The 15182-nt window shown below is 38.6% G+C and overlaps 1 protein-coding gene across 1 annotated transcript; it reads right to left on the bottom strand.

Moving 5' to 3' along the window:
* Positions 1-732: 732 nt before the first annotated feature.
* LOC308279657 (Y-box-binding protein 1-like) lies at positions 733-1710 on the bottom strand (the record flags this gene model as incomplete). The annotated part of the gene is made up of 1 exon (XM_080719776.1): positions 733-1710. The coding sequence occupies one exon, from the start codon at positions 1708-1710 to the stop codon at positions 733-735; it is 978 nt and encodes a 325-aa protein (XP_080575902.1).
* Between the last annotated feature and the right edge of the window lie 13472 nt (positions 1711-15182).

The following is a 15182-nucleotide window of genomic DNA, read 5'->3' as shown; positions in this document are numbered from 1 at the left end:
ACACTCCCAGACCTATTTTTACATTTTTATTTGGAAACAGGGTCTCCTAAGCCAGTGCACACGGCTGGCTTTGAACCCGCGCAATCCTCCTGTCTCTGCCTCCCAAGTGCGGGGATTACAAGCATGCGCCACCATGTCCAACTGGTCCAGTTATTTTTGACAAGGTTTCCAAGAATATTGGGTGAAGAAAATAAAAATCTTTTCACTAGATATTGTTGAAAAATAATAATTACATGAAAAAGAATAAAATTGGACCCTTACTTAACACCATATATAAATATTAACTCAAAATAGATAAAAGACCTAAATGTAAATCTTTTTTTTATTATTTAAGACCTTTATTAACAGATGCTTGCAGTTTGTTGACTTTTTTGAAAAAATCAAGTTGTAAACTTTTATTACAAATTAAAAATGAAGTTCTTAAAAATCTCAACTTGACCAGATATGAAACAATTTAAAAACCTTTAAAGGTGTATTGAGAAAAAACAGGCTTTTTTTTTTTTAAAAAAACACGTTTGTCATTACCAAAAAGAGACATCTTTAGGTAAAAATAATAAAAACCCCATGCTGCATAGATAATGCAGATAGTTCTAGTTATCTGGTCAGCGGGCAAAAAGCAAGCACTTAAGGTCTTCAGCTCCAATCTTTTGTTCATTTCTTATTGCTGGAATTTCATCTTCATTTCTTGTTGGATGACTAAACCGGATGATGGTAGAGATGGTAAGCCGGCATTTACTCAGCCCCGCCCTGCTCAGCCTCGGGAGCGGATGAATTCTCAGCTGGTGGATCGTCTGCTTTTGTCTCTTTGCCATCTTGTGGTTTAGGGTTTTCTGGGCGTCTGCGCCGGTAATTGAAGTTGCGGCGGTACCGACGTTGAGGTGGCTGCTGACCTTGGGTATCATCTCCTTGATTTTCTTTGTCCTCTTCGTTGCCGTCCTCTCTAGGCTGTCTTTGGCGAGGAGGGCCCCTGCGATATCGTGGTCTGTAACCCCGATACATATTCTGTCTCACGGGTCTACCTTGTTCTCCTGCACCTTGGTTGTCAGCACCCTCCATCACTTCTCCTTGCACAGGAGGGTTGGAATACTGTGGTCGACGCCCATAGGGTCTCCGCATGTAGTAAGGGGGGAACCTTCGCCTGCGGTAGGGCCGGCGTTGTTGGGCCTGGCCTTCGGGAGCGCTCTCCGATCTCTCGTTCTTTTCCCCACTCTCACTATTCTGGTAATTCTGCTGGTAATTGCGTGGAGGACCCCTACGACGTGGATAGCGTCTATAATGGTTACGGTCTGCTGCATATTTACTGCCTTGAACTGGAGCTCCACCAGGGCCTGTTACATGTGCTGCCTCCGCACCCTTTTCTCCTTCAACAACATCAAACTCCACAGTTTCTCCACCTCCTACACTGCGAAGGTCCTTCCTGGGGTTATTCTTCTTTATGGCAGTCTGGTGTACAAATACATCTTCCTTGGTGTCATTCCTGTTGATGAAACCATATCCGTTTCTTACATTGAACCATTTTACTGTTCCCAAAACCTTCGTTGTGATGATCTTCTTGTCCCCGTGGGCAGGTGCCGCCGATGTGAGGCCGCCCGGGCCGCCGCTCCCTGCGCCGCTGCCCGTGGTGCCGGGCTTGGTGTCGGCGGCGCTAAGGGCGGGGGCGGCGGGGGGGGGGGCGGCGGGCGGCTGCTGGGTCTTGGCCTCGCTGCTCATGGTTGCGGTGATGGTGACTGGGGCGGGCTGCGGCAGCTGCGGCTCCTCCCGGGGTGTGATGGTAACTAGGCCGGCGGCAGCGGTGGGGCTGCTCAGGGCTCTCTGGGGTCCGCTCTCCGCTCCCGCTACCGATCGAACTCTAAATGTAAATCTTAAGACTATAAACTTTTAGAAGAAAACCAGGGTCATAAAACTTCACAACACTGAAATTGGCAGTGATTTCTTGGATATGATTCCAAAGGCATAGGCAACAAAAGAGTAAACAAACAAACTTCATAAAAAATAAAAAAATATTGTACATTCAAAGACAATGTAAGCATAATTAAAAGTTACTGATAGAATGGGATAAAATATTTCCAAATGCTATAACTGAAGGTATATTTCCATTCCAAATAGAAATCCTAAAAATTAGCAACAATAAAAGCAAACAATACAATTTAGAAATAGTCTTAAAAGAATTTAGTCTTTTAAGACTAAAATAGATAATGAATCTCCAAAGATTTTTATATGACCAATAAACACATGAATATCATTCATTCATCATTATCTTAATATAACTGATCATTTAAAAATACAAATAAAAACTATAGTGAAATACTACTTCACATTTGTTAGGATGGCTACTTAACATGCATTATCTTGCTCCAGCCCTTTACCTTGAGTTTATTACTCTCTTTATTAAAGTAAAGATGGATGGATTTTTTAATCCATTTTGCCACTTTATGTCTTCTTATTGGGGAATTGAGGCCATTTACATTCAGTTTGATTATTGAGAGATAACTTTTAATTCCTAACATGTTAAGATTTTATTTCTATTTGAAATACTGTTTATTCTTCTTTGCTTAGTTGTCTGCTGGATGGAAGTTCTTGTTTCTCTTGTTCTGTTGTATATTGCCTATTTCTTCTTTGTAGTTGATTTCTTTGAGTATTTTTTTTTTTTTTTGGTGGTACTGGGGTTTCTGGAAGCCCTTCTACCTCTGGGCTACACTCCCAGACCTTTTTTATATTTTTGAAACAGGGTCTCCTATGCCAGAGCGGCTGGCTTCAAAACTGAGCGATCCTCCTGTCTCCGCCTCCCAAGTGCAGGGATTACAAGCGTGCGCCACCACGCCCGGCATCTAGTGCTGGTTTTGAAGAAATAAATTCCTTCAGTTTCTGTTTGTCATGGAAGCTTCTTATTTCCCCATCTAATTTGATAGAAAGTTTTGCTGGGCAGGAAATTTTTGGCTGGAAGTTGTTTTCTTTTAGAGTTTGGAATATGTTACTCCAAGCCCTTCTGGCTCTCATGACTTGGTTTGGGAAGTCTGGAGTGATTATACTTGGTATTCTTTTGAATGTCACTTGGCCTTTTGTTTTTGTTGCCTTTAAGATTCTCTGCTTGGCTTCTACATTGGTCATTTTGACAATTATGTGGCGTGGGGATCCTCTTCTCTGATCCTGTCTAAAGGGAGTTCTATAAGTTTCCTGGACCCGTGTATCGACCTCTTGCTCTATGTTTGGAAAATTTTCTGCTATTACTTCTTTGAAGAGATTATTGATCCCTTAGGTTTCACTTTCTTTTCCCTCCTCTATTCCAATTATTCTTAGGTTAGCTTTCTTAAAATGGGCCCATATTTCTTCAATGTCAAATTCCTGCTGTCCAAATTTTTTTCTAAGTTATAAATTATGTGCTTGTTTTTGGAGTGATCATCTTATAGGAGCGAGATTCTATTCTCCATGTGGTCTAATCGATTGTTTATAGTTTGAATTGATGCCTTTACTTCAATAATTGCATTTTTTATTTCTTTTAGACTCTCTCTAAATTCTTTTCGAAGGTATTTCTACAGTTATATTCCTGATTTGATCTTCTGGAGATCCGAATTTCTGTGTTATCAGGATCTGATATTGTGGTGTTGTGGGTGTTCATTGCTGTATTGTTGCTCCTCTTTCCCATGATTTCATATGTTTGTGCCTTTTCTGGGTTCTTCCCCGGGTCACCACGCCTTCACTTAGGGTGCTCTGGATCTCAAGTTTGTGGTAATCTCAGCCGTCACTACTCCTTTACTGGGTTGTATCACAAAGTCTCAGACCCAGGGAGTTAATCAAGCCTACGTGAGACAATAGGGGTGCTGAGCTAGGCGGTTTCCCATGGGGACCTGCGACTAGGGTGTGGTATCTTTGCCACCACTACTCCTTCACTGGGTTGGGCTGCAAAATCTTAGACCCAGGGAGATTATCAAAGCTGCACAAGTCCCTGGGGATGCAGTGCTGGGATTTCTCCTTTAGGGCCTGCAATTTCACTTATGGTTATTGTGCGCGCTGATCTGGATATGTCGCAGGTGTGGTGAACTCGCCCCTGCTGCTGGTAATATGGCGCTGCTGCCACATACTTGGCCCCGAGGCTGGCGTATTTATTTTCTGTTTTTGAGCTCTGTTATGAGTCCCTGGAAGGTGTGATGAGCTTGGCCACTGGGAATTTTAGACGTTCTTTGCACTGAAAGAACCTGAGTTACATCTGAATGATCCACTGCTGCTTACTTCAGCTTCTTCTTTAACTTTCCTCTGTGGGGTCTGGTGCTGTGAGGCAAGATGGCGCCGGTGCAGCGTCTGCTGCCGCAACATTGGCTGGTTTCTTTTCTGGTCTCTGGTTGTTCTTCTAGTCTTCTTTTTTTCTGTCTCTTTTGTTTATATCTCTGCTGATAGTGTTTTCTGGCTATGAAAAGTGCTGATTTTGTGGCAATAGAGATCGAGTGTTAGCAGGACTTGTAAACACTGCTTTTCTTGGTTGCCATCTTCCTGGAAGTCTCTAAAAGGTGCTTTTAAAAATATAGTCACATTTATTGTCATGGTTTGGATCTAGAGTGTCCCTCAAAGTCTCGTGTGTATGGGTGTGGAGGATTGGGGAAGCAACTGGACCATGAGGGCTCTGAGCTTACCAGTGGATTAGTCACTGATGGCTGAAGGGACCACAGGCAGATGGAACCTAGCTGGAGGAGAGAGATCACTGGGGTGTGCCCTAGGAGGGCATATCTTACTGTCCTCTTTTTCTCTGTTTTCTGGCTGCCATGAGCCAAGCAGTTTTTCTCCACCATGTCCTTCCACCATGATGTTCTGCCTCACTCAGGCCTAATGTAAGGGAGCCTGCTGACCAAGACTAAAACTTTTGAAACTGTGAGCAACAATAAGCCTTAACTCCTTTAAGCTTTATTGTCAGGCATTTTGGTCACAGAGACAAAAAGCTGACTAGCATAGCTGTTAATATTTTATTATAGCCTCTGGATTTTAAATATTACTCTGTCAAATATTCTTACTTTTAGGTTATAACTAAATTCAACCTATGTTTAAATTTTCTTTCCAGAACTTATGTGATTTCATTTTAACTTTTAGATGTCTTTGAGTTGTTACTCTCTATGTTGTGAGAATGGATATCAAACTTACTTATCATAGGCTGTCCTATTATATTGTCACCATTAAAAGTGACTGCCCATCAAATATTAAGTTTCCATTTATTCTTGAGTATGTATCTGAAATCTAGTGATCCACTATAGTATAACCATGTATTAAACTTCTATTTTAATTATAAAAACCTTATAGCATTTTCACATCTGTTAGTGTTAGCATCTATATGTCATGTCTACCCACTCCCATGATAATCTTCTTGCTTATATTTACTAGAAAATTTAAAATCAGTTTATTTTACTCTAGGAAAAAAACTCAAATTCTGATGCTATATCTACTAAGATTATATTACATTTACAAACAAACTTAAAATTGATGTATTTTGGTGTTGAGTCATATGAGGGGAGAACATGGTGTTTCTTTCTATTTGTTGATATGCTTTTGTGTCCTAAGATGTTTATACATGCCTAGAAATTTTAATTTTCTATTGTGATATCACCTGGCATTTCTATTTTAGTCAGCCTTCTGTTACTGTAAAAAAAAAAAAAACACCTGAGACAATCAATTTTAAAAAAAAGTAAGTTTTTTTTGGGCTCAGTTTGGAGGGTTCAGTCCATGGCTGGCTAGTCCATTGTTTTTGTTGTTGTTGTTGTTGTTTGTTTGTTTTTGGTGGTACTGGGGGTGGAACCCAGAGGCTGGGGGTAGAACCCAGACTTCCAGACTTATTATATATTTTATTTGTAAACATGGTCTCACTAAGTTCCTGAGAACCTCACTAAATAGCTGAGGGTGGCTTCAAGACTGTGTGATCCTCCTGTATCAGCCTCCCAAGTGTGGGGATTACCAGTGTGTGCCACCATGCCCGGCTGGCCCATTGTTTTGGACCTGTGATGCATTAGTGATCATGGAAGGAACATGTGGTGGAAGAATCTGCTCACCTGGTGATGGCTAGTAAGCAGAGAGAGAGAGAGAGAGAGAGAGAGAGAGAGAGAGAGAGAGATTGATTCTCTTCAAAGGCATACCCTCAATGACATACTTTTTTCTTCCCACTGTACTCTATCTGTTAAAGTTCTCACCATTTTCTAATAATGCCATGGGCTGGTGATCAATCCTCATCAACACATGGGCCTTTGGAGATATTTAAGATCCAAGCTGTAGAAATATTCTAGCAAGTTATTGTTTGTTTACAAATAATTTCAAAACTGATTTTTATTTCATTTATGAATTTAACTGGTATTGCTTTTAGCATTTTACACTGATTCTTTTGGACTTTTCAGGTATATAATAATATAGTCTAAATAAACAGATAGTTTTATGCCTTCCTTTCTGGTTATTTTTGCCTCCTTTTTCTTTTGAATTTCTTTTTTCCTTCTTCACAGCATTAAGTTATAGAAAATGATAATAGACATATTTTCTGGTTTAGGTTTTAATGAGAGAGCATCCAATATTTTATATTAAGAATACTTTCATCTTTATCTTAAGGCAGTACCTCTCAATTTCTATTTTATTAAATATTTAAAAATAATGAATGGGAATTGAATTTAGTCAAATTTATTTTTTTGTGTTCTGTTTGTCCCATCTCTTCCCATCCTCTCCCATTCCCTCAAGTATCAAATTGTTTTCTTTTACCTTAAATCTTGTTTTATATTAAATTCTTTCTTCATCATACCAACATAATTATGCCTTCATTATCCTAGGGGATTATTTCCAATTCTCTTCTTCTTTTATTGTAAAAAAAATTAAAATGTGTTGTATATGTATACTTTCTCTTCCTGTCTATAGTCAAGGGCTGGTGTTCACTTTTAAATAAGTAATACCATTCTGTCCGTGTATCTTCATATCCAGTGTTACAGTGCAATGCCCTGCATATGCACTTAAATCTCAAAGCCTATATTTTCTATGCACTTTGGAACTTGCAGTCTAGCTGTTCCTGGACTACAGTTAGTTTCTGAACATGTTTCTTGATTCCTATCCTTGAATTGGTAGGTCTGTAGCCACCAGGTGGCAGTAGCAGAAAGAGTCAATCTATCTGAACCAACAAAGAAGATATTTAGGCCTGTGCATTTTAATCAATATTGTGTGTGTGTGTGTGTGTACATATATTATACATATATACATATACATATATGATATGCATCTACATACACCCTCGGCACACATTTATGCAATTTACAAATGTTTATGCATAGTACATATTTATTTTAAAAAGTAATATCTAGCAAGCACTAAGATAAAATTTAATTAAAGTCATGTTTTAGCCAGGCTTGGTGGCACACACCTATAATATTAGTACTTGGGAAGCTGGCACAGGAAGATTGCAGGTTCAAGGCCAGCCTCAAAAGCTTAGTAAGACCTTGTTTCAAAATAAAACATAAAATAGGGCTAGAGGTATAGCTTGGAGTTAGAATGCCCTTGGGTTAAATCTCTAGTACCCTATTGCCCTTCCCTCACTTAAATAATTATGTTTTAGAGGAAATCTTAAAAATAACTAGAAAAATGTACAAGTAAAGACAACTGGATATTGATAATTCATTTCCCATTTTACTTAGAATTGTTGAGTATGAGTGCATTAAATTTTGAATTGTTGGGGTCTGCTCAACCACCTGACAAAACTTCCGATGAATCAGCTATATGTAGCGCCAAGCGTGTTGGGGTCTGCACAACCGCCTGACAAAACCACGAGAACTTCTGATGAATCAGCAACATTTAGCGCCGAGCAGATATGGAGGGCATAACTACTCCCTTTGCCCTCACTAGCCCAATTTGGTAATGTTGAGCCTTATTGGCTCATATAATGCTTCTGTGCTCGTGAATCCCTCGTGTATTGTATAATGATTGGCTACAAGTTATGTGCTTTGCACATGCAAGAGTGACCTTTAGCATGATAGGTTAGAATAGTTTCCTGTTGGAAATCCCCCTTGTGGTTATTTGCTTTAAATTGGGTTGCCTGAGAATAATAAACGAGTTCCTGCTTGACACAGCTCCTGGCTCCGTGTTTTTCTGTTCGGGGCTGTCAGCATTCACCGTCATCTCAGTCCCACCGCTCTTGGGCTGGCCCTGACATTGAATGAAAATGATTAATTTGGGACATCTGGGAAGATGGTGACTGAGGGAAACAGCACATATCAGTCCTGATATCACTTGGTCTCTGTTGCCATGAAAACAGTGTTCTGACAGAAGAAAGAAAAGAGCATAAATTTAAAAAGAGCACAAGTGAAAGGCAACAGAAAAAAAAATCTATAAGGCAGATCAGAGAGCAGAAAGGACCCAGCCCATCTCTAATGTCTGTGGCTATGGGTGCTAAGGCAGCCACACCCTCTTGCCTCACCATGCCAGACTGCTACAGACCCACAGAAAAAAAAACTAACAATGACTTGAAACAAAGAAAAAAAAGAGCTCCTACAGCCTCACAATAATAGAAACTGACAACACAGAATTGAAGAGATTGCCAGAAGGACAAATCAGAAATTTAACAGTTGAAATAATACATGGTTTCTGAAAAGAATTTAGACAGAGCCTGAAAGAAATAAAGGATGCAATCATTGATGTGAAGGCACCAATACAAACTATAAATAACAGATTAAACCACATGGAAAATAGAATTTCATTCTTAGAAAATGATCATTCCAAAAATGCATCCATGAGTATAAAATTTAGAAAAAACAATTCAACAGCAGGAATTGGACATTGAAGAGTTATGGGCCCATCTTAAAAGAGCTAACCTGAGAATAATAGGCATAGAAAAATGAATAGGAGGTGAAACCAAAGGGATCAACAATCTTTTCAAAGAAGTAATAGCAGAAAAATTTCCAAACATAGAACAAGAGGTCGATACACAGGTATAGGAAATTTATAGACCCCCCCCCCCGAGATAAGATCAGAGAAAAGGTTTACCATGCCACATAATAGTCAAAATGACCAATGAAGAAGCCAAGGAGAGAATCTTAAAGGCAACAAAAACAAAATACCAAGTGACATTCAGAGGCAAAACAATTAGAATCACTTCAGACTTCCCAAACCAAATCATGAAAGCCAGAAGGGCCTGGAGTATCATATTCCAAACTCTAAAAGAAAACAATCTGCAGACCAAAATTTCCTACAGTGGAAAGCTATCTCTCAAATCAGATGGAGAAATAAAAAACCTTCCATGATAAACAGAAGCTGAAATAATTTATGTCTTCCAAACCAGACTAGAGAAAATACTCACAGAGATTAACTGCAAAGAAGAAATATGTATACACACCAGAACCAGAGGAACAATAATTTCCATCAAGCAAACAACTGAGCAAAGAAGAACAAACACTACCTCAAGCAGAAGTTAAAACTCAAAATATTAGGAATTAAAAATCATCTTTCAATAATCATGCTGAACACAAATGGCCTCAACTGCCCAGTAAAAAGGCATAAGGTGCAAAATGGATTAAAAACCAGAATCCATGCTGGGCGTGGTGGCGCATGCTTGTAATCCCCGCGCTTGGGAGGCAGAGACAGGAGGATCACGCAGGTTCGAAGCCAGCCATGTGCGCTGGCTTAGGAGACCCTGTTTCCAAATAAAAATGTAAAAATAAGCCTGGGAGTGTAGCCCGGAGGTAGAAGGGCTTCCAGGAACCCCAGTACCACCAAAAAACCCCAAAAAAACAACAAAAAAACCCCCGAATCCATCTATCTGTTGCTTGCAAGAAACACACCTTATAAAGATAGTAACAAACTAAGGTAAAGGGATGGAGCAAGACAATCCATGCCAACAGAACTCAAAGACAAGCAAGAGTAGCAACTATGATATTAGACAAATTAGACTTCAAGCACAAGCTTATCAGAAGAGACAAAGCAGGTCATTTTTTACTGGTAAAAGGAATAATCCAGCAAGAGGAAATAACAATAGTCAACATTTATGCCCCAAACAGAGGTGCAGCTAATTTCATAAAACAAACTCTTTGTGACATTAATTCACACATAGATCTCAATACCAAAGTACTTGGAGACTTCAACCCCCCTCTCACACCACTAGACTGATCTTCTAGACAAAGGTTAGTAAAAATGCCTCCGATCTAAAGAACACAGTAAATCAAATGTACCTATTAGACACATATAGAATATTCCATCCAACTACAGCAGAGTTCAAATTTTTTTCCTCAGCTGCTCATGGAACCTTCTCCAAAAGAGACCACATCCTGGGCTACAAAGTGAGCACTAGCAAATTCATAAAATGTGACATACTTCTCTGTGTCTTTTCAGACCACAATGGAATGAAACCTAGAAATCAACTATTAGAAGACACAGAGAAACCACATAAACATGTGGAGAGAGAATATCACACTGCTGAACAAAGAATGGGTCATAGAAGAAGTAAGGGGTGAAATTAAGAAATTTCTAGAAACAAATGAAATAGAGATGTAGCATATCAAAACCTCTGGGATACCTTAAAAACAATAGTAAGAGGAAAATTCATAGCACTGAATGCCTACATAAGTAGAACAGAAAATCACCAAATAAATCACCTAATGACACACCTCAAAGCCCTTGAAAAACAGGAACAGTCTAACCCCCAAGGCAGTAGAAGATAGGAAATTATTAAAATCAGAGAAGAAATTAATGAAATAGAGAATAAAATAATACTGAAAATCAACAAAACCAAAGGCTTGTTTCTTGAAAAACTAACAAGACAAACAACTAGCCAACTTAACAAAAAGAAAAAAATCAACTCAAATTATAAAGATAAGATATGAGAAAGAAGATATTACTACAGATAGTGCAGAAATTCAGAGGATTATAAAAAATACTTTGAAAAACTATACTCCACCAGGCGTGGTGGCAAACACTTGTAATCTTAGCATTTGGGAGGCTGAGACAGGAGGATCTGAGTTCTCAGCCAGCCTCAGCTACTTAGTGAGGCCCTTAGCAACTCAGTAAAACCCTGTTTCAAAATAAAAGAATAAAAAATAGGGCTTGGGGGTATAGCTCTGAGTTAGAATGCCCCTGGGTTCCATCCCCAGTACCACAAAAAAAAAAAAAAAGAAAAGAAAGAAAAAGAAAAGAAAAAAGAAAAAGAATAAAAGTCATATACTCCAATGAAATAGAAAATCAGAAAGAAATAAACTTTCTAGATAAATATAACTTTCTTAAACTGAGTAAAGAAGATATAGAATTTTTTTTTAGAGTTTGGGGATGGAACCCAGGGGCATTCAACCTCCAAGTTACACTCCCTGCCCTATTTTTATTCTTTATTTTGAAACAGGGTCTCAGTAAGTTGCAGAGGGCCTCAGCAAGTAGCTGAGGCTGTCCGTGAACCACAATCTTTTGGTCTTAACCTCCTTGAATGCTGGAATTACAAGTGTGCGCCACCATGCCCAGCAAGAATATATAGAAAATTTAAACCAACCAATAGCAATTAAGGAGGTTGAAGCAGTGATAAAGAGCCTGCCATCAAACAAAAGCCTAGAGTCAGGTGGTTTCCCAAGGGAATTTTATAATACCTTTATAGAAGAGCTAATCCCAATACTTCTTAATCTATTTCATAAAATAGAAACAGCTCTCTCCCAAATACATTCTACAAAGCAAATATTACATTAATATCAAAACCAAATAAAGACAGCTCAAGAAAAGAAAACTATATAAACTTAGATGCAAAACTGCTAAACCAAATATTAGCATCACACATTTAAGGCTACATCAGGAAAATCATACACCAGGAACAAGTAGGGTTCATCTCAGGGACACAACTAGTTCAACATACAAAAAACATTCTAGGTAATTCATCATCAACAGAACCAAAGACAAAAATCACCCATTTATGCTAAAATCACTGCATAGAATCGTAATAGAAGAAACATAGCTCAAAATCATAAAGTCAATCTACAATAGGCCCCCAGGCAACATTATATTAAGTGGGGAAAAACTTCAAGAATTCCCCCTAAAAACAGGAACAATACAAGTAGAGGCTGCTTTAGACTATGGGGGCTGCCAGGTTGGGCGTTCTCCTATGGTGTGATATCTCTGCCACCACCACTTCCCCACTGGGTCAAGTCCCTGGGAGTGCTGTACTGGGATTTCTCCTCTGGGGCCCGCAATTTGACTCACTGTTGTTGAGTACGCAGATGTAGCTGTAGTGGACTCGGTGAATTCGCTGCTGCTGCTGCTGGTGGCAATATGGCGCCGCTGCCACGCCCTCAGCCGTGAGGCTGGCGTGTTTCTTCTCTGGTTTTGAGCTCCCTGCAGCGTGTGCTGAGCTCAGCCACTGGGAGCTTTAGATGCTCCCTGCGCTGAAAAATCCCGCCTGGCTGTTCTGCAGCGGCTCACCTCGGCTCGCTGTAGCTGTCCGGTAAACCTGCTGCTGCCGCTGGCGGTAAGGCGCTGCTGCTGTGTCCTCGGGCGTGAGGCCGGTGTATCTCCTCCGTGGCTCTGAGCTGCGTTCTGAGTCCCCTCCTCTCTGGAGCCTGGTGATTTTTTTGTTTCTCTGGTGATGGTGTTTTCTGGCTATGAAAGGCGCTGATTTTGTGGTAATGGAGATTGGTTGTTAGCGGGGTTCTTAAGTCCCGCTTTTCTCGGTTGCCATCTTCCCGGAAGTCCTGTATTGATTTCTTGAGAAAACCAGCTTTGGTTTCATTAATTTTTTTGTTGAATTCTGATTTCAACTTCATTGATTTATGTTCTGATTTTATCATTTCTTTTACCAATTGTATAAATTTAAGGTGTACAACATGATGCCTTGCTGTACATAGTGATTACTATGGTTAAGATACTTAACATATTCATCTCATACGATTACTTTTTTGTGATAAAAGTAGCTAAATTCTATTCTCTCAGCAAATTTGTGGTAGACAATATTACTAACTATAGGTTTTTTTTTGTTGTTGTACAATAGATCTCTAGACTTGGTCACCCTATACTACTGGAACTTTGTGTCCTTTGAGAATTCCCATTTTCCTCACTGGTTTAGTTAGGTCTTTCATTGCTGTATCAAAAAAACTGACAAAAACAACTTAGAAGAGGAACAAAGATTTATTTAGTGCTCGTGATTTCAGAGGTTTTAGAGGTCAGTTTATGATCAGTTGGGTTCCACATAGGAACAGCTTGGTGGCAGGACCTCAGAAAATGGGTGAGGAGAAAAACCAACCATTAGCTCAGTGGCATGAGGAGCAGGGATGGGGGTGGGAAGGGACAGACACATTCCCCAAGGCCATGCCCCCAGTAAGCCACCTCCTTCAGCCATGCTCTGCCTCTGAACCTGACTGCATTAGTTAACACATGAGATTTTGGGGATATTTTAAACCCAAAACATAACACTCATCCTGCTTTTGGCAAACACAATTCTGTTTCTAGGTATTCAAGTTTTGTTTTTATATTTCATGTATAAGAGATCATACAGATGTACTTTTTTCTCCATCTGCTTTATTTCATTTAACTTAAGATTTTCTAGGTTCATTCATGTTCTCAGATGGTAGGATAATTCTTTCTAATGGATGAATAATATTCCATTGTGTGTATATATATTTTTGTTGTGATATATATATATACATATATTATAAATAAAATATAAAATATATATACATAAAATAAATTTGCAAGATATAAGACCAACATTCAAAATTCAGTGGTGAGTCTATACAATAATATTGATCTATCTGAAAAACTAAAACAAGAAAACAATCACATATATATGAAACAATTTCTTTATCAATTCAACAGATACTCAGATTGTTTTCATATCTTAGCTGTTGTGAGTAATGCTGCAATGAACATGGAGGCACAGACTTTTTTTATCAGATAGTGATTTTATAGCCTTTGGATATCTAGCTAGAGGGGGAAATTGCTAGGTGATATGGTAGATTTATTTTTAATTTTTCTAGGAACCACCAATGGTATGCAAGGTGTTTCTTTCCTTCATTCCCTTGCCAACACATACCTTTTGACTTTTTTTGTGTGTGTATGTGTGGTACAAGGGATTGAATCTAAGGGCATCCTACCAGTGAGTTACATTTCCAGTTCTTTTAATTATTTTTTTATTTTGAGAGGGGGGGTCTTGCTAACTTGCCAAGTCTGTCCTCAACCTTATTATCTTCCTCACTCAGCCTCCTGAGTTGCTGGGATAATAGGCCTGCACCACGATGCCTGGGTATCTCTTGACTTTTTTGATAAATGCCATCCTAACAGGTTTGGGATGATATCTCATTGTGGTTTTCATTTGCATTTTGCTGATATTAGAGATGTTGAGTACCTGTTGTTATTGTATATCTTTGGAAAAATGCATATCTAAGTATTTTGTTCATTTTTAAGTCAGGTATTGGTTTATTTTTTTTCTGCCTTTGAGCTGTTTCTTATATATTTGGAAATTAATCCTCTAACAGATATGTAGGTTGCAATTTTTCATTCCAACCTGTAGGTTTTCTTTTCATTTTGTTGATGTTCTTCACACAAAAAAGTGAGAACAGATAGTATTAATAAAGTTGAAAAAGACATTATCAATATTAAAAATTCAGTGGTGCATACATACAATCATCTTGAACTATTTGAAAAGTAAAACAAGAAGACAATTCTATTTCTAGTAACAAACATAAAAAGATGAAATATTTTTTTTAATTAATTAATTTATTTTTTTATTGGTGCACTGTATTCATACATCATAGTGGGATACAAACTTTTGTAGACATACATGCACACATTGCCCAGTCAGCCCCAACCCGATCCCCACCCCATTCTCTCCCCATCCCTCTCTCCCATGCTTGGCTTAGTGGTTGACATCTAGTATTATAGCAATTTATCCAAAATTAAAAATGATAATCTCACATAACAGTTTCATTTGTCTGATACCAACCTTTTGAGACTTAAAGATAACATTTCAATATTTCTTTTTACTTTCTTTCTTACCAGAGAATATTTTTTTCTATTTTTTTTAGGTGAAACTATCATATATTTATATGTTTATTTTTCAGAAAAAAACTCTATCCTAATATGGAATATGGACTCTAGATACCCAAAACGATCTTGAAATAGAACAAAGCTAGAAGATATATATTTTCTGATTTCAAACCATATAAAGCTACAATAATCGAAACAGTGTAGTACTGTTCTAAAGGCAGATATATAAACCATTGGAG

This window comes from Muscardinus avellanarius (assembly GCF_963383645.1).
Source record: "Muscardinus avellanarius genome assembly, chromosome: 1".
NCBI classification, from domain to species: Eukaryota; Metazoa; Chordata; class Mammalia; order Rodentia; family Gliridae; genus Muscardinus; species Muscardinus avellanarius.
The sequence above is the reverse complement of the archived record's forward strand: the minus strand, read 5'-3'. Positions and strand labels throughout refer to the sequence as shown.